General features: G+C 45.4%; 1 protein-coding gene across 2 annotated transcripts in view; it reads left to right on the top strand.

Annotated features, from left to right (window-relative positions):
- Positions 1–305: 305 nt before the first annotated feature.
- The window catches only part of ZNF704 (zinc finger protein 704), a 217,775-nt gene continuing 197,382 nt past the window's right edge, over positions 306–20,698 (top strand). Inside the window, exon 1 of one of the 2 annotated variants that reach the window (XM_063923984.1) lies at positions 306–396. In XM_063923984.1, the coding sequence (XP_063780054.1) occupies positions 349–396 (48 nt within the window). In that variant the 5' untranslated portion in view covers positions 306–348. Of the gene's footprint in view, positions 397–427; positions 742–20,698 lie in introns of those variants that run through there. The other variant, XM_063923983.1, reaches the window with a different exon arrangement.

The raw sequence follows: 20,698 nt of genomic DNA, 5'->3' as shown, positions 1-20,698 counted from the left end.
ACAGGTCAGCTCATACCTATATAAATAATAATAATAACAACAATAATCATCATCATCATCCAATAGTGATACTTAAGTAAGTCTTAGTATGTGATAACTTATTTATTAAATGGCCACAAGTCCGTGCCACCTTCCTGAGTACTGTCCAGCTCCACGCCAGGACCCCAGTTCCACCCCCCAACCCCCCCCGTCCAGCTCCACTTCAGCTCCCCCCCCCCCCCCCCCTTCCTTTCCCCTGTGCTGTGTAGCTCCACTTGAAAGTGTACCCCCCCGTCCCACGTGTGCAGCACCACTCCAGCCCCCTCACGTGTACAGCACCACCACTCCCCACCACTCCGGGGTACCCCCATGCCATTTGCAGCTCGACTCCAGGATACCTCATCCCCTGCCTTGCTGGTGAGAATCTGGGGGCTTTGTATTGGGGGGGAAAGAGAGTGTACACGGGGAGGTGCTGAAAATGACAGCTCCCAGGACCTGAGGGGGAGGAGACACAGGACAGTCCCGGGGAAGAACATGCAGCCTCGCCGCCTCAGCAGCAAGCGCTCCGTCCTCGGCAGTAAGGTGGGCACGGCAGCAGAGGTTGCCCCGAAGTGTGGCATGCAGTGGGCACGGGCCGGACTGGGCAGTGGGTCAGTGACTGCTGACGGACGTGTTGCGGTGGAGGAGGAGGAGGAGGTAGAGGTGGTGGAGGAAGATGCCCAGAGGCTCCCGTGTCCCAGATCTGTGAGGTGCCCCTCCAAGGTGGGTGCCAGCCTGGGGAATGCATGCCGGGGTGCAGCAGCTCGGAGTGGGCGTGCACGGGGTAGCCATGTGCTGCAGCATCCAGCTTGTTTCTCTCTGTACCATGGTGTAACAAAGGAAACTAGTTCACATGACACTGCTGCTCTTCTCACTCCTCTTCCCAGGGTTCTTATATGTGGTCTCTCTAAGCTAATGAGTCTTTGTGCATTGTGCTGCTGGTGCCCATTCATCAGGGGGCATCACATGTAATGAAAAGCTGTATAGATAATGCCCCTGATACCCAGTCATCCATGCATGCAGCAGCAGCAGCAAACACTGGCACAATGCTCGCACACACCCCCTTCTGTGGATAGAACAACATGTGTCCCTCACTCCTGTCACTGGGATTATTAATCCACCTTCTGCCTATACCTCCCTCTCTATAGATAGTATTTGGGGTCAGAGTGCCAATGCATTGTATGTGTACCCCCAATTTGTGGATGTTTGTGTGACAGCAGCACCCCTGGGAGTCAGTTCTCTGGCATGGTGGTGTTGCTGTAACAAAGGCTTGCTGCTGAGCTATGGGAAATACTTTTTTTTTTTTATGCAATCTGATCATAAAAAGACAAACAAGATGACACGACCTTTACCTGTATTTATCACATACACTTCATGATCCATATATATTCTTCCCCCAATGTGAGCAGCTGTGATAACGGTGTACTGAGTATACAGTGGTGGTGGGAGTGACACACATACTCCTAGGAAAACAGCTTGTGTTACTGTTCTGTCAGTTACTGAGCACATTGTTGGATGTGGTCGGTGCTTAAACAAAGAAATGGTGCAACATGTTTTTCTCTCTGCCATAATTTGTACTCGGAGGGGCATAAAGTCATAAACTGGGCTGAAGGATCACCCAGTGGGCAATTGTCCCAGTAACTGAAGACCCCTTGGGGATAAGGTTTGGGTTTATAATGTTGGCTGTCCACATGCACTACAAAAACACAATTATATAAGAGTATGCCCTGGCCGCACATTCGTAATAGGTGATTTATTTGGACCCATTCCCCTTCCCCGATGCTTCACATTAATACAATAAATAATAAAACCCTGGCTTTTTATTAGTCCTGGGTAATTTTATTTTAGAGACCTTTGTTGGTACGCTTTCACTACGCATTATATCAGTGTTTGGGAATGTATGGTGCAATGCTTTGGTGTCAGCTGGAATTATATGTCATTTCTTGTAATACCTTTGTGCTCTTTTTGTCAGTTTTGTTTTTCTGTAATGCAGACAGGTGAAACAGTTTTTGTGCTTGTTGCAGTGTCCCAAAATATAATGTGATTTCCTGTTGTATTTTTTTTACATAATTACTTTTACATACGGAGTGGAAACAAAGAAAACACCCAGGATTTACATGAGCAGTTCTCTTATATGTAGGGATTTGAATGTATGTTAGAGACAGTAATAGGGAGCAGAAGTAAGGGTGTATTCAGCTGCACTGCATACTGTAGGGTAAATCTGTACTTGTAGTCCTCTAGGTAGTGGTAGTGCTGCACCAGGCCAGCCCTGCCTTATTGTCTTTCAGCTGGAGATATCCATGGTGATGTCATTATTGAAAGCCTTTTTGTTATCGACAGGAACCAAACAATATGGGGGTAGATGTATTAACCTGGAGAAGACATAATGAAGTGATAAACCAGTTATAAAGCAGTGTTAAGTGCAAGGTGATAACGCACCAGCCAATCAGTTCCTAACTGTTAATTTATATATGGGAGCTGATTGGCTGGAGTGTTTATCACCTTGCAGTTATCACTGGTTTATCACTTCCTTATGCCTTCTCCAGGTTAATACATCTACCCCCCTGTTCTCTGTCACAACAGTGGATCTCCTAAATCTAACGTTTTCAATTATGTCCAGTACCACGCGTTTTACAAAACATAACTGACATATAGTACATGTTCCTGCTGTAATGCCAGGTTAATGGTGAAGATCAAATGAATAGGCTTTATCCTCTGTCAGAGGATGAGGTGTGTGACAGGTAAGCTGAGCTGCCGGCAGAATGTTTGGCAGTACATCAGGTTATTTATCAATACTGCTCTAGTGAAAAAGAAATCTGCTCTTGTTTCCACTGTGACAATTCTTCCTCACATTCTTGACTCTAAAATCCTGATTACTTGGGAAACCTTCCTGTTTCATCAGTCCATCAAAGTACACCTGATCTGCACATCATAGTCCTACATTATGAGGCAACATGCTTTCTGTGAGGTGACTCCCATTTACTAGTAGGCCTCCTTTTTCAATTTGAAATGAAAGTGTCCTGTGAAAATGTAATGTGACATCTTTATAAACTGCTCCTAATTTTAATAATTATATCAGTACTTAGTGTTCTTTTTAGAACATTCTATATTCTTGTAGGACAGGAACCTCCGTGGATTAAGCCCCCCTCAGACCTCGCCTTTGTAGAATGGCTTCGCACCTCTGAACTGACCTCCTTTCAATAAGATACGTGCATCAAAAAGTTTATTTTAATTCCTCCCATACACCTTCACTTCAAATGTACTGGTGACCGTTCCGTCCCTCATTGGAGCTCGTATCCATCCTGGTATTAGGAGGAAGTAAAAGAAACCTTTCAAGGAACATAGGAAACTGGAACGAGGTGAGTGCTCTTTGTGAGGGACGGGACCGTCACCAGTACATTTGAAGTGAAGGTGTATCGGAGGAATTGAAAGAAACCTTTTGATGCACGTATCTTATTGAAAGGAGGTCAGTCCAGAGGCGTGAACCCATTCTACAAAGGCGAGGTCTGAGGGGGGTTTAATCCACGGAGGTTCCTGTCATACAAGAATATAGAATGTTCTAAAAAGAACACTAATGACTGATATAATTATTGTTTAGCAGCTCTTGTGGACTACTCTACTTTTGTTTGGTGAAATGTTCAAGGAGTTGTGCTCTTGAGAGTTTGGTACCGGGCTGCAGCTAGGGCGCGAGTTACTTTTTCTTTTTTTTTCGCTCCTAATTGTAAGTCAATTTCTGTTAGATGATATTATGAGATTGGACGCCAGCAAAACACCTTAGTAATTTATTTAATCCATTGTATAATACATCACCATACTGGCAACCTCACCAACATTTCGCCCAGCGACCGCCTCTGATTGTCAGTCAGGTAGACGCGATCGCAGGGCTAAGACAGCCGTTGGCTATCTGGCATGCGCCGGCGCACTTCGGCGCCGGCACATGCGCAGTTCAGACCTGATCGGCTGCTGTGCGAAAACGCACAGCACCGATCAGGTCTGAATTAGGCCCTAAGTCCTTGCGCATGCGTGCAGCGGTGTCCGTACATGCACAGAAGTGCAGAAATCGTGCAGATGACTTACTCATTACATACCATTAGGAAGTATTCAGGCCGACAACGAGATTCATTGGTGGCGATTCAACTAAACATGATGAATGCAAAATGTTATTGAATATTTTCCACTACGTCTATCTTTTTCCACATATAAGTTTCCTTATGGGACACTCCTCCACTCACTCACGCTACAGGTGTGGGGAGGACAGTGCAGATTTATTAGAGCCGTAACTATAATTTTTGGTGCCCTGTGCCAGAGAGAGAATTGGCGCCCCCCCCCCCCCCCCATTTTTCCAATAGGGAGATAAGGCGCATGCCTCGTGGGGAAGGGGCATGACAAGATTGATACCAGAGAAAGCTCATGCTATGATGCCCCTTCCCAATATATATATATATATATATATATATATATATAAATAATACACACGCATTTGTAGACCACTGCAAGACAATGGATTTGGACACAAATCCTCTTTTATACCACATTCATGCACTTAACTTGATAGCTCATTGTTATTCAGTTACAATACACTTTATTAAATAACACATTTCAATATACTGCCATACCCAGGATTCAGACCCATAACCTGTTGCATTCCATTCAAACACTCTACTTATTGAGCTATTTGGTCCTGAGATTTGTAACTATATGAAGCTACTTGCATTAAAAAAATAAAAAAATAAAAATCAGTATTATAATTGAGCATAGATCTGCTGAGCTGCAATGCTGATCACTATACAAGATAAGCTGCAAATAGTTTGAATTTTGTATCTTAGAACTCTCTAGCTTTCAATGTAAGGGCAGATAGCTCAATGAATAGATTGTCTTACTGCAATGCCACAGGCGATGGGTGAGAATCCTGGGTATGTCAGCATCTTGAAATGTAATAAAGGACAGTGTGACTGAATAACAAAGAAATTTCATGTTCATGAATGTTGTATAGTTTTTATTGACAGAAGGGGTCAGGGTAGGAGTTGCTGGGCTCCAAAAAAGGAGGAATCTGTAAGTGAAAGTAATTGAAACAGATAATTGACAAGTGCTGCCAACAGCGCCCCCTACCCAGCAGCGCTATGTGCGGTGCCCCTTCCGCACACAAATAGTTACGGCCCTGAGATTTATTTCACTGTTTTTGGTTCTATTCTGTTGGTTAGGCTCCCAGATTTAACATGTGCAGAGAGAGTTAGATTTGGGTGTGGTGTGTTCAATCTGCAATCTAATTTGCAGTGTAAAAATAAAGCAGCCAGTATTTACCCTGCACAGAAATAAAATAACCCACCCAAATCTAACTCTCTCTGCACATGTTATATCTGCCCCACCTGCAGTGTACATGGTTTTGCCCAACTGCTAACAAAATTCCTGCTGCGATCAACTTGGAATTACCCCCATAGAGACTAAAGGTAATACAAGCATTTTTATACATATAGGGCCTAATTCAAGGTTGATTTCAAAAGCAAAATCTTCCTCTAATGGGCAAAACCATGTGCAGTACAGGTGGGGCAGATGAAACATGTGCAGAGATAGTTAGATTTGGGTGGGTTTTATTGTTTCTGTGCAGACTACTTTATTTTAACACTGCTATTTAGATTTGAGTTTGAATACACCTCACCCAAATCTAACTCTCTCTGCACATGTTATATCTGTCCCCTCTGCACTGCACATGGTTTTGCCCTTTAGAGGAAGATTTTGCTTTTGCGATCAACCTTGAATTAGGCCCACAGTACCAAGACCTGGACACCGTCCCAGGGAGATGTACTAATCAGTGAAAACAGTCAGCTTTCACGTAACATTTATAATTTGCAAACTATAAAAGTATATAGAGCAGCTGATTGGTTGCCATGGGCAACTTCTCCACTGACTCACTTCTCCAAAAAAAGTGAAAAAGTGCAAAGTGATGGAATTTGGGGTATGGGACAGGTATATTGATAAATGATAAAAGCTATTTCGTTTTTGCATAATATTATATATTTGGGGGACAAAAAAATGGGTATATACTTGGGCAATTTTAGGGGACTTAAAAAAAAATGGAAAAAGACTGACTACTCCCATCTGCAAACCTAAAAAAATGTGTCCCACTCATAAAGCACCCCAATATACCTGTCCCATACCTTAAACCCCAAATTCTATCACTTTGCACTTTTTCACACCAGAAATGACATGTCATTATTGGCCAGTTAAAAATAATTAAAAACGTCAAAGTGCCTACTTAGTGATTAGGGGGTGGGGGTGTCCCAGGGCTTCTGAACCAAATCCTGACATTTTTACCTTAAAATAGAGATTTTTCAAAGACCCCTAATTCAATAGGGGTCTTTCACGATTTACAGTAAAATCGCAGTTTTTCACCTATAAAACGGGTTTTCGCAGATAATTGAATACTCCGCTATGTGTAATTAGAAATCTACACATATACATAGAAATATAAAAAATAAAATACCTCCCCTGGCAGGCAAAATTATACCTAATTAGAGATGTGCACCGGAAATTTTTCGGGTTTTGTGTTTTGGTTTTGGATTCGGTTCCGCGGCCGTGTTTTGGATTCGGACGCGTTTTGGCAAAACCTCCCTGAAAATTTTTTGTCGGATTCGGGTGTGTTTTGGATTCGGGTGTTTTAAAAAAAAAAAAAAAACTTTCAAAAACAGCTTCAATCATAGAATTTGTAGGTAATTTTGATCCTATAGTATTATTAACTTCAATAACAACAATTTCCACTAATTTCCAGTCTATTCACCTCACACCTCACAATACTATTTTTAGTCCTAAAATTTGCACCGAGGTTGCTGGATGACTAAGCAAAGCGACCCAAGAGGGCGGCACAAACACCTGGCCCATCTAGGAGTGGCACTGCAGTGTCAGACAGGATGGCACTTAAAAAAATTGGCCCCAAACAGCACATGATGCAAAGAAAAGAGAAAAAGAGGTGCACTGTGGTCGCTGGACGGCTAAGCTAAGCGACACAAACACCTCAATATCACTGGAATTATTCGTTCTAATCAATGGTATTATTGGTCCAAATCACTGGAAGAAAATGACAAAATCACTGGAATTATTTGTTTTAATCAATGGTATTATTGGTCCAATTCACTGGAAGAAAATGACAAAATCACAGGAATTATTTGTTCTAATCAATGGTATTATTGGTCCAAATCACTGGAAGAAAATGACAAAATCACTGGAATTATTCGTTCTAATCAATGGTATTATTGGTCCAAATCACTGGAAGAAAATGACAAAATCACTGGAATTATTCGTTCTAATCAATGGTATTATTGGTCCAAATCACTGGAAGAAAATGACAAAATCACTGGAATTATTCGTTCTAATCAATGGTATTATTGGTCCAAATCACTGGAAGAAAATGACAAAATCACTGGAATTATTTGTTCTAATCAATGGTGTTATTGGTCCAAATCACTGGAAGAAAATGACAAAATCACTGGAATTATTCGTTCTAATCAATGGTATTATTGGTCCAAATCACTGGAAGAAAATGACAAAATCACTGGAATTATTCGTAAACATTTGTAGAAAGTCGCTGCTTTCTGATTACAGAAATGCTCAGATATTCTTGCGAATCCACAATCCCTTCCCAGACGAAAAAGAAATTGAGAAATCGTTGTTTGAGAACGTTTGTTCTCTTTCCCTTACAAAGGAACAAACCACTTTCCAAGAAGACTGACGTTTTTGGGATTATGGAGACATACTGTTTTTGAATATAAATCCTAAAGCAGGTGGTGTATTAGAGCAAAAGAGTGCAAGAGACCAGCCATGCAGTTTCTGAAATATTATGACAAAATGTTACTGTATTTCATAAGCACTCATTCCTAACTCTGCTAAGTACTGTTCGGTATACTGTATCTGGCTTCCATGAGGTAGTTGTCCATTATTTCAGCTTCCATTGACCTTTTTGAAAGCAGTAGAAGTTATCGATTCTTCCCCCCCCCCCCCCTATTTTTAATTTTCTCCTGCATAGCCCAGTAAAATGTTGCAATGTTAAGTATTGACTTGTGCCTTCTGGGGGTCCACTTCTTCACCAAACCCAGCCAAATCTCATCCTAACCCTCTGTTCCACGTTCTCTATGTACCCCATCTGTGTCACCCATGTCTGTCTACCCCTCCCATTTAGATTGTAAGCTCTCACGAGCAGGGCCCTCTTCCCTCATGTGCTCATCCTTTGTCTTACTTTAATAATCTTCAGCTGTACCACATCCAGCAGTCTTCTGCCACCTGATACTTATTCCAGTATCATCTGCTGATGTAACTATGTTTATTTACTCTGTACTTGTCCTATACTGTCATCAACTGTAAGTTGCTGTTTTCCTGTTTGATTATTTATGTACTCTGTAATTGGGCGCTGCGGAACCCTTGTGGCGCCATATAAATAAAGGATAATAATAGTAATATAGGGTGTATAATCACCAGGTGTATCTCACACATTGCTCAGTACAGTATACAGGGTGTATAATCCCCAGGTGTATCTCACACATCGCACAGTACAGTGTATAGGGTGTATAATCCCTAGGTGTATCTCACACATCGCTCAGTACAGATTACAGGATGTATAATCACCAGGTGTATAACACACGTCGCACAGTACAGTATACATAATGGTCACAACAATGCAGCAGATATTGAGCACTGATCAGGATACTAGAAGTGACACAGAGCTGCAAGATACAGCAATGGCCTACTGTACTGTACTATATATGTATACTGCTGGTCACCAAAATGCTGCACTGTCCTACTATATACTGCTCACAATAATGCAGCACAGATATGGAATGTATACTTGCAGTGTCACAGAGCTGGAAGATACAGCAATGGCCTACTGTACAACTATATACTGTTGGTCACCAAAATGCTGCACTGTAATGCTATATATACTGCACACAATAATGCAGCACAGATATGGAATGGATACTTGCAGTGACACAGAGCTGCAAGATACAGCAATGGCCTACTGTACAACTATATACTGTTGGTCACCAAAATGCTGCACTGTAATACTATATATACTGCTCACAATAATGCAGCACAGATATGGAATGGATACTTGCAGTGACACAGAGCTGCAAGATACAGCAATGGCCTACTGTACAACTTTATACTGTTGGTCACCAAAATGCTGCACTGTAATACTATATATACTGCTCACAATAATGCAGCACAGATATGGAATGGATACTTACAGTGACACGGAGCTGCAAGATACAGCAATGACCTACTGTACTGTACTACTATAATTAATTATATACTGGTGGTCCCCAGTCCCCACAATAAAGCACACTGAGCACAGATATTTGCAGCACACTGAGCATAGATATGGAGCGTTTTCAGGCAGAGAACGTAGATATTTTCAGCACACTGAGCACAGATATTTGCAGCACACTGAGCACAGATATTTGCAGCACACTGAGCACAGATATTTGCAGCACACTGAGCACAGATATTTGCAGCACACTGAGCACAGATTACGGAGCTTTTCAGGGAGAGAACGCAGCCACGTCCTCTCCGTTCAATCTCCAATGCACGAGTGAAAATGGCGGCGACGCGCGGCTCTTTATATAAAATACGAATCTCGCGAGAATCCGACAGCGGGATGATGACGTTCGGGCACGTTCGGGTTAACCGAGCAAGGCGGGAAGATCCGAGGCTGCCTCGGAACTGTGTAAAATAGGTGAAGTTCGGGGGGGTTCGGATCTCAACGAACCGAACCCGCTCATCTCTATACCTAATGGTAATTTTCGTTTTTAACGAGAGAATTATATATTAAAATACTCATGTAGGCAATCGAAATCCCATTATTTTTATTTCATAGCCTTTTAAAGTATACGTTAAGGTTCAATTTGAACAAAAAAGGGATATAATAACTAATCTGCCTTAAGGTGCATACACACGGTGCGATGTAACCTTATGATTTTGACTATATAGTCAAAATCGTAAGGAAAGTTAGTGCAAATCGCATCATTTGTACACAGCTTGCAATACCGATGTGTGCTCCCGTGGGGTCAGTATCACAAGAAAAGATAGACTGTGCAGGCAAGTCAATCTTGACTATAGGCCTAATTCAGACTTGATCGCTAGCAAGCGATTTTTGCACTGCTGCGATTCGAAAGTTGCTGCCTACAGGGGGAGTGTATTTTAGCTTGTGCAAGTGTGCGAACGCATGTGTAGCAGAGCTGTACAAACAGATTTTGTGCAGTCTCTGCGCAACCCAGGACTTACTCAGCTGCTGCGATCACATCAGCCTTTCCGGGGCCGGAATTGACGTCAGGAACCCTCCCTGCAAACGCTTGGACACACCTGTGTTTTTCCAGACACTCCCTGAAAACGGTCAGTTGCCACCCACAAACGCCTTCTCCCTGTCAATCTCTTTGCGATCACCCATGCAAACGGATCTGTCGCACAAACCCATCGCTGAGCGGCGATCCGCTTTGTACCTGTGCGATGCGCCTGCGCATTGCGGTGCATACGCATGCGCAGTTTAGACCTGATCGCCCGCTGTGCGAAAACGCACAGCAGCGATCAGGTCTGAATTACTCCCTATATTGTGTACAATCTCTGTGTCACCCCTGTCTGTCTGTCTGCCCCTCCCCTTTAGAATGTAAGCTCTCATGAGCAGGGCCCTCTTCCCTCATGTGCTTATCCTTTTCTTACTTTAATAATCCTCAACTGCCCAAGTCCTGCAGTTTTTTGGCCACCTTGATACTTATCTCTATGTCGTCTACTGATGTAGTTATGCTCAGTTACCCTGTTCTTGTCCTATATTGTCTTCAACTGTGAGTCACTGTTTTCCTGTTTTGATTATGTGCATATGTACTCTGTAATTGGGTGCTGCAGAACCCTTGTGGCGCCATATAACTAAAGGATAATAATATTAATAATCATCTAGTACATAATAAAGTCAAAATTGGCACTTAGTCAAAATCTCACATAGTCAAAATGTCAATTAAAGATAGTCAATATTTGGGGATTCAGGACTCTGGGGAGTTCAGGGGAAATCGCAAAATCAAAATCAGAGAAAGTTACCGTATATACGCGAGTATAAGTCGACCCGAATATGAGCCGAGGCACCTAATTTTACCACAAAAACCTGAGAAAACTTATTGACTCGAGTATAAGCCTAGGGTGGGTGTCACTGACTTAGGTTGGGGGTGTTGTGAACTCGGGGGTTCCCCCGATGGTAGGGGAGAGGAACCACAGTTGGGTCGGAACAGGGATGGCTTGATATAGGTCTTCCTCATACAGGACTCTGACAGTAAAGCTTGGTGAAAATATTAAAGAACTTTATTGCAGGAACGGAGCAACACAATGTCACATAGCAGAGAAGGAACGTATGGGGGAAATGTCCAGGCCTATAGGAGAACTTGTAAGCAATGTTAAAGATTCCAGGAAAAGAAGTACTTGTGAGTGTTGGTACAAGATAATAGTGACTGAAGAACTTGTGAGTGATGTCTTTAAAGATACTGATGATTTGAAGAACTGGTGAACGGTGGTAAAAGACACTGATGATTTGTATGACTTGGGAGCGGTGACTAAAGATACTGATGATTTATAGAACTTGAGAGCGGTGGTTAAAGACACTGATGATTTGTATGACTTGAGAGCGGTGATTAAAGACACTGTAGAACTTGAGAACGGTGGTTAAAGACACTGATGATTTGTATGACTTGAGAGCGATGATTAAAGACACTGTAGAACTTGGGAGCGGTGGTTAAAGACACTGGTAACTTGCAAAACTTGGGAGCGGTGGTTAAAGACACTGGTAACTTGCAAAACTTGGGAGCGGTGGTTAAAGACACTGATGACTTGTAGAATTTGAGAACGGTGTTTAAAGACACTGATGACTTGTAGAACTTGAGAGCGGCGTTTAGCCCGCAGCCCACGCTGACTCCAAGAAGCAATGGTGACAGGATTGCAGAGGAACACACCAGCCGCTGTATACGCTGGAACTGTGCAGCAACTGGCACCTGGAAGTGCCGGAGACACTGGGGTACGACTGCAGAGAGATTCGCCGGGAACAAGAGCACTGGCATCCACTTCAGGGGAAAAGACGATACTCAGGCGCCGAGGCTCTGCCCGGCGTCTACCTTTGAATCTCCCGCCTCCGCTGGATTGGCGGAACAGTCTGATGACATCACCTGCTCCCCGCCCACGTGATGCCGGGTGTCATGGCAGCGCCCCTGCCCCGGGGAACCGCCGGGAGCCGCGCCAGCAAGACGCCGGAGCCCGTGGACCATCGAAGGCGGAGGCCGCAACACAGACCAGCAGGCACGCAGGGGTAAGCGCGGTGAACGCCGCCTATGGCGTGAGACAGTACCCCCTCCTCCAGGAGTGGCCCCCGGACACTTTCCAGGTTTTGTTGGATGTCTGGAATAGAAAATCCGCACCAGTCGGGGAGCTATAACTTCAGTAGCCTTGACCCAGCTCCTCTCCTCGGGGCCAAAACCTTTCCACTCCACCAAATACTGTAGATTCTTGTGAAGATAACGAGAGTCAAGAATAGCTTTGATTTCAAAGTCCGTTCCAGCTTCAGACTCTGCAAAGGTTGGCCTCGGGGACTTTAAATGGAACCGGTTTAAAATAAGGGGGCGAAGGAGAGAGACATGAAAGGAGTTTGGTATCCGGAGGTGGGAAGGCAATCCCAATTTGCAGACAACCGGGTTCAGGACTTGTAACACAGGGTAAGGACCAATAAACTTTGTGGCGAACTTCATAGTGGGCACCCTTAACCGGAGGTTGCGGGTAGGAAGCCATACCCTGTCACCAACCTTGTATTGGGGAGCTGCTCGTCACTTCCTATCCGCAAAGAACTTATAGTGGCCGGAGACTCTCTTGAGATTAGCATGAACTCGACTCCAAATTTGGCTGAAGTGCCGAAGAGTAGAGGCTGCAGCAGGAACATCCTTCGGAGGACAAATGGGTAATTCAGGAACTTGAGGATGGAACCCATAATTAATGAAAAATGGGGACTCACCAGTCGAAGAGTGGTACAGATGATTATGGGCAAACTCGGCCCATGGCAACAGTTCCACCCAATCATCTTGCGAGGGAGAAAGATAAACACGGAGAAAAGTCTCTAAATCTTGATTGACGCGTTCAGTTTGCCCATTGGTTTGTGGATGGTAAGCGGATGAAAACTTGAGTTTTATTTGTAAGGCCGTACAGAGAGCTCTCCAGAATCTTGCAGTGAATTGTACCCCCCGGTCAGAGACGATTTCCTGAGGTAAGCCGTGCAGGCGGAAATGTTCTCGGATAAATAACAAAGCCAACTTGGGAGCTGATGGTAACCCGGTCAAAGGTACAAAATGTGCCATCTTAGAGAAACGGTCGATAATTACCCAGACAGTATTGTGACCCTTGGAGAGGGGCAATTCGGTGACAAAGTCCATAGAGATATGGGTCCAAGGCCTCTGAGGAATGGACAGTGGATGCAACAACCCCGCAGGAGGCAAACGAAGAATTTTGTGCTGAGCACACTGAGGACATGAGTTGACATAATCTTGAATATCCTTCTTCATAGTGTCCCACCAGTAAGACCTTCGTAGAAACTCCCACATCTTTTGAACTCCAGGATGACCGGAAAACTTGGAAATATGAGCCCACTGCAACAACCTTGGTCGAAATTTAGCTGGTACAGACATTCTCCCAGGAGGAGGACCCAGAGCGGTGGGAGCCGCTGACATAGAAACTGGACTGAGAATCAAAGCCTTCTCAACGGAATTCTCCTCATCCGAAGCTGTTAAGGAACGGGATAAAGCATCAGCCTTGGTGTTAAAAGTCCCAGCCCGGTACTTAATAACAAACGAAAACCGAGTAAAGAAGAGTGCCCACCTAGCTTGACGGGGATTCAAGCACTGGGCCGTCTTGAGGTACAGCAAATTCTTATGATCAGTGAAAATTGTAATTAGGTGTTTAGCACCTTCCAAAAGATATCTCCATTCCTCCAAGGCAGATTTTATTGCCAAAAGCTCTTTGTCTCCAATGGTGTAATTCTGTTCCGCAGTAGAGAATTTGCGAGAATGGAAACCACATGGATGTAACTTCCCATCTGGAGCGTACTGCGAAAGCACGGCACCTATGCCTACCGTGGAGGCATCAACCTCCAAAAAGAATGGTTTTGAAAAATTTGGTTGTTGAAGTACTGGAGCGGACATAAAGGCTGCCTTTAACTGAGCGAACGCTGCTACAGCTTCGGAGGACCAATGACTTGGGTCAGAACCCTTCTTGGTTAGGGCAGTAATAGGTGCCACGATGGTAGAGAATCCCTTTATGAATTTCCGGTAGTAATTTGCAAAACCCAGAAATCGTTGTACCGCTTTCAAGGAAAGAGGCTGAGTCCAGTCCCGGATGGCAGTGAGTTTCTCTGGATCCATACGAAGCTCCGTGCCCTAAATGATGTAACCAAGAAATGGAATAGAAGGAACCTCAAAAGTACATTTGGAAATCTTGCCATAAAGATGATTCTCTCGCAATCGAAGAAGTACCTCTTTGACCTGTATTCTGTGCTCTGTGAGATTTTTAGAAAATATCAGAATGTCATCCAAATATACCACTACACTTAGGTATAGCATATCCCGAAAGACTTCGTTAATGAATCCCTGGAAGACGGCAGGGGCGTTGCTGAGGCCAAACGGCATTACCAGATACTCGTAATGCCCGTCCCTGGTATTGAAGGCCGTCTTCCATTCGTCCCCCTGTCGGATACGTATCAAATTATAAGCTCCCCTTAAATCAAGCTTGGTGAAAACTCGGGCTCCGCGAACTCTATCAAAAAGCTCCGTAATGAGCGGCAAAGGATACTTATTCTTAATGGTGACATCATTTAGACCACGATAGTCAATACATGTCTCAGCCCTCCGTCCTTCTTCTTCACAAAAAAGAAACCCGCCCCCACCGGGGAGGTAGAGGGGCGGATTAATCCTTTCTGCAGATTGGACTTGATATAGTCCGACATAGCTTGGGTCTCGGGCAATGATAAGGGATAAGTGCGACCCCGAGGTGGCATTTTCCCCGGAATGAGCTCAATGGGGCAGTCCCAGGGTCTATGCGGTGGTAGCTGATCGGCCGCTTGCTCCGAGAACACGTCAGAAAACTCCCGATAGGCCTCCGGAATGAGCCCTTCATCTGACTTGGAAGATACACGGAGCAGATAGACAGGGGTGAGACAATTTGAATGACAAAAAGAACTCCAAGATGTTATTTGTGTCGAACTCCAGTCGACGTGAGGGTTGTGAAGTTTAAGCCAAGGAAGGCCAAGAACCAGATCGTGGGGCATCTCCCGAATCACTAGGAACTCCAGGTGTTCTTGATGCAGAGCTCCCACTTGCAGTTTGATTGGTACTGTACAACTTGAAATCAGACCGTTAGAAATTTGGGTACCATTGATAGTAGTCAACGTAATAGGTCGTTCGACCGACCGTAGCTGAAAACCCAGATCCTGGGCACAGGAAAGGGAAATAAAATTCCCTGCAGCCCCTGAGTCCAGCAGAGCCTTAAACGAGTTTGGCTATTGACTCGGAGAACAGAGACACGGAGAGTAAACAGTCCACTGGCGGAGAAGGTTTAGAAGAAACCCCTAGCTCGACTCCTCCGGAAACAAGCTAGGACTGCCCGTTTCCCGGGCGAGACTTGCAAAACTTGAGAAAGTGATCCGCGGCTCCACAGTAGAGGCAGAGTCTACCCTCACGACGACGCTGACGTTCTTCTGGGGACAGCCGAGATCGATTAATCTGCATGGGTTCATCAGGACTTGGAATAACCGTTTGCTTAGACGGAAGAGATCGGACCCTTGATCGATCTGACCGACTACGTTCGCCACCTCGTTCCTGCATGCGAAGATCCACCTTTACACAGAGCGAGATCAACTGTTCTAAAGAATCCAGCAAATCACTAGTGACCAACTCGTCCTTTAGACGATCGGAGAGCCCGTTCCAAAAGGCAGCCCGAAGGGCATCATTATTCCAGCGCAGTTCTGAGGCTATATTCTGAAAATTAATCACATACTGTCCCACTGAACGAGAGCCTTGTCGGACACGAAGCAAGTCTGCAGAGGCAGCGGTCATCCTGCCGGGCTCATCAAAGATCCTCCGGAATGACGTAATGAAATTGGTGTAACTAGAAACCAATGGATCAGATCGCTCCCATAACGGAGACACCCAATCCAACACTGAACCCTCGAGCAAAGAAATAATGTATGCCACCTTGGACCGATCAGTAGGGAAGTTATGTGAAAGAAGTTCAAAATGTACCTCACACTGATTGAGAAAACCACGGCAATTCTTTGGATTCCCATTATAGCGAGAAGGAGTAGGGAGCAGAAGGAGTGACCTGGTTCCAGAGGAGGATGGAACATTACTAGAGACAACCACTGGAGCGGGTACTGGAGCTGGGGCCGGTACTACTGAAGCCAGAGAAGTCTGAATTTGATCCAGCCGGCCAGATAATTCCTGGAGATAATGCATCACCTGGCCCTGTGCTGCTTCCTGACTTTGTACTCGAGAAATCAAGTCCTGGATGGTACTTGCCTCTGGGCTCCGATCCCCCGGGTCCATGAGGCCTGAGTATACTGTCACTGACCTAGGTTGGGGGTGTTGTGAACTCGGGGGTTCTCCCGATGGTAGGGGAGAGGAACCACAGTTGGGTCGGAACAGGGATGGGTTGATATAGGTCTTCCTCATACAGGACTCTGACAGTAAAGCTTGGTGAAAATATTAAAGAACTTTATTGCAGGAAGGGAGCAACACAATGTCACATAGCAGAGAAGGAACGTATGGGGGAAATGTCCAGGCCTATAGGAGAACTTGTAAGCAATGTTAAAGATTCCAGGAAAAGAAGTACTTGTGAGTGTTGGTACAAGATAATAGTGACTGAAGAACTTGTGAGTGATGTTTTTAAAGATACTGATGATTTGAAGAACTGGTGAACGGTGGTTAAAGACTCTGATGATTTGAAACACTTGTGAGCGGTGGTTAAAGACACTGATGATTTGTATGACTTGGGAGCGGTGACTAAAGATACTGATGATTTATAGAACTTGAGAGCGGTGGTTAAAGACACTGATGATTTGTATGACTTGAGAGTGGTGATTAAAGACACTGATGATTTGTATGACTTGAGAGCGATGATTAAAGACACTGTAGAACTTGGGAGCGGTGGTTAAAGACACTGGTAACTTGCAAAACTTGGGAGCGGTGGTTAAAGACACTGGTAACTTGCAAAACTTGGGAGCGGTGGTTAAAGACACTGATGACTTGTAGAATTTGAGAACGGTGTTTAAAGACACTGATGACTTGTAGAACTTGAGAGCGGTGTTTAAAGACACTGATGACTTGTAGAACTTGAGAGCGGCGTTTAGCCCGCAGCCCACGCTGACTCCAAGAAGCACTGGTGACTGGATTGCAGAGGAACACACCAGCCGCTGTATACGCTGGAACTGTGCAGCAACTGGCACCTGGAAGTGCCGGAGACACTGGGGTACGACTGCAGAGAGATTCGCCGGGAACAAGAGCACTGGCATCCACTTCAGGGGAAAAGACGATACTCAGGCGCGAAGGCTCTGCCCGGCGTCTGCCTTTGAATCTCCCGCCTCCGCTGGATTGGCGGAACAGTCTGATGACGTCACCTGCTCCCCGCCCACGTGATGCCGGGTGTCATGGCGGCGCCCCTGCCCCGGGGAACCGCCAGGAGCCGCGCCAGCCAGACGCCGGAGCCCGTGGACCATCGAAGGCGGAGGCCGCAACACAGACCAGCAGGCACGCAGGGGTAAGCGCGGTGAACGCCTCCTATGGCGTGTGACAGTGGGAAATGCAGCTCTGGCCGTACACAGCCCTCATAGTGCCAGATATGCCCTCATACTGCCAGATATGCCAGATATGCCCTCATGCTGCCAGATATGCCCTCATGCTGCCAGATATGCCCCCACAGTGCCAGATATGCCCTTATGCTACCAGATATGCCCCACAGTGCCAGATATGCCCTCATGCTGCCAGATATGCCCAACAATGCCAGATGTGCCCCACAGTGCCAGATATGCCCTCATGCTTCCAGATATGCCCCACGGTGCCAGATGTGCCAGATATGCCCCACAGTGCCAGATATGCCCTCATGCTGCCAGATATGTCCCACTGTGCCATAATGCCAGATATGCCCTCATGCTGTCAGATATGCCCCACAGTGCCAGATATGCCCTGATGCTGCCAGATATGCCCCACAGTGCCAGTTACTTACCCTCCGTCGCTCCCGCGCTGTCTTCTGAAGGAGGGACACGGAGGGCACAGCGCGCGCCTCTCCTGTGTCCCTCCTGCGTCTCCGGCGGCAGCGGCGTGTGTGTGTTAAAGGAAGTGCCGGTTCGTGCACTTCCTTTAACACACGCCGCTGCCGCCGGAGACGCAGGAGGGACACAGGAGAGCCGCGCGCTGTGCCCTCCGTATCCCTCCTAAATACTGACTCGAGTATAAGCCGAAGGGGCTTTTTCAGCACAAAGAAAAGTGCTGAAAAAGTCGGCTTATACTCGAGTATATACGGTAATATCTCACCGTGTGTATGCACCTTTAGGCTGATAATGCTAATTGAACTCACTTTTTTTTTTTCCACCCAAAAAAGTATTAAGTATGAAGTAAAGGAAAGTATAATGAACTCTCAGAGTCAGGCAAAATTGATAAAGATTTTTTTCTTGAATCCTTGTATTGTGTTTGACAAAGGGTCAAAATGTCAAAGTGATACGTGGATTAGGCAGTGAGATAAGATTTTTTTTTTCAGATACACCTCAGAAAAAATGGAGCATCAGGAGTGGCATTTCCCTGCAATTTCTTTGAAACTTTGACCCCCTATACAGGGCCGAAACTAGGAGTTTTGGCACCCGGGGCGAGCCATTAACTTAGTCCCAACCCCCCTCGCGCGCGCGCGCCTGTGTGTGTGTGTGTGTGTGTATATATATATATATTAGTAGCAAAATGTGCGGCACTGAAGCTGATTCTCCGTAATTAAGAGACACACACGGTCCTGCATTTGAAACGCAGGACCGTGTGTGTCTCTTAATTACAGAGAATCAGCTTCAGTGCTGCACCTTTTGCTTCTGTATCTACTTACATCTGTGAGGGCACCAGCAAAGCAATTCATACTGCACTGGGAGTGCCGGACCTTTGGTTACGCTATATACTTCATAAGGGCAAAGGGGATAGCTAGACATTTTCTTACTTTTTATTTTCATTTTTTATTTATTTGGGCTACGGATGAAGTAGAAAATAAGATTTTACTCACCGGTAAATCTATTTCTCGTAGTCCGTGGTGGATGCTGGGAACTCCGAAAGGACCATGGGGAATAGCGGCTCCACAGGAGTCTGGGCACAACTAAAAGAAAGCTTTTAGACTACCTGGTGTGCACTGGCTCCTCCCACTATGACCCTCCTCCAAGCCTCAGTTAGGACACTGTGCCCGGAAGAGCTGACACAATAAGGAAGGATTTTGAATCCCGGGTAAGACTCATACCAGCCACACCAATCACACCGTATAACACGTGATACTATATCCAGTTAACAGTATGAAACATAACTGAGCCTCTCAACAGATGGCTCATAACAATAACCCTTTAGTGAACAATAACTATGTACAAGTATTGCAGACAATCCGCACTTGGGACGGGCGCCCAGCATCCACTACGGACTACGAGAAATAGATTTACTGGTGAGTAAAATCTTATTTTCTCTAACGTCCTAGTGGATGCTGGGAACTCTGAAAGGACCATGGGGATTATACCAAAGCTCCCAAACGGGCGGGAGAGTGCAGATGACTCTGCAGCACCGAATGAGAGAACTCAAGGTCCTCCTCAGCCAGGGTATCAAATTTGTAGAATTTTGCAAACGTGTTTGCCCCTGACCAAGTAGCAGCTCGGCAAAGTTGTAAAGCCGAGACCCCTCGGGCAGCCGCCCAAGATGAGCCGACCTTCCTTGTAGAATGGGCTTTAACCGATTTAGGATGCGGCAGTCCAGCCGCAGAATGCGCCAGCTGAATTGTGCTACAAATCCAGCGAGCAATAGTTTGCTTAGAAGCAGGAGCACCCAGTTTGTTGGGTACATACAGGATAAATAGCGAGTCAGTTTTCCTGACTCCAGCCGTCCTGGAAACATAAATTTTCAAGGCCCTGACTACGTCCAGCAACTTGAAGTCCTCCAAGTCGCTAGCAGCCGCAGGCACTACAATAGGTTGGTTCAAATGAAAAGCTGATACCACCTTAGGGAGAAACTGGGGACGAGTCCTCAATTCTGCCCTATCCATATGGAAAATCAGATAAGGGCTTTTAAATGACAAAGCCGCCAATTCTGATACACGCCTGGCCGAAGCCAAGGCCAATAACATGACCACTTTCCACGTGAGATATTTCAGATCCACGGTCTTTAGTAGCTCAAACCAATGTGATTTTAGGAAATTCAACACCACTTTGAGATCCCAGGGTGCCACCGGAGGCACAAAAGGGGGCTGAATATGCAGCACTCCTTTTACAAATGTCTGAACTTCAGGCAGTGAAGCTAGTTCTTTTTGGAAGAAAATCGACAGAGCCGATATCTGTACCTTAATGGAGCCTAATTTCTGGCCCATAGTCACTCCTGCCTGTAGGAAGTGCAGAAATCGACCCAGC

This window comes from Pseudophryne corroboree, chromosome 5, assembly GCF_028390025.1.
Source record: "Pseudophryne corroboree isolate aPseCor3 chromosome 5, aPseCor3.hap2, whole genome shotgun sequence".
Classification (NCBI taxonomy): Eukaryota; Metazoa; Chordata; class Amphibia; order Anura; family Myobatrachidae; genus Pseudophryne; species Pseudophryne corroboree.
This window is presented reverse-complemented; position numbering and strand designations above follow the sequence as displayed.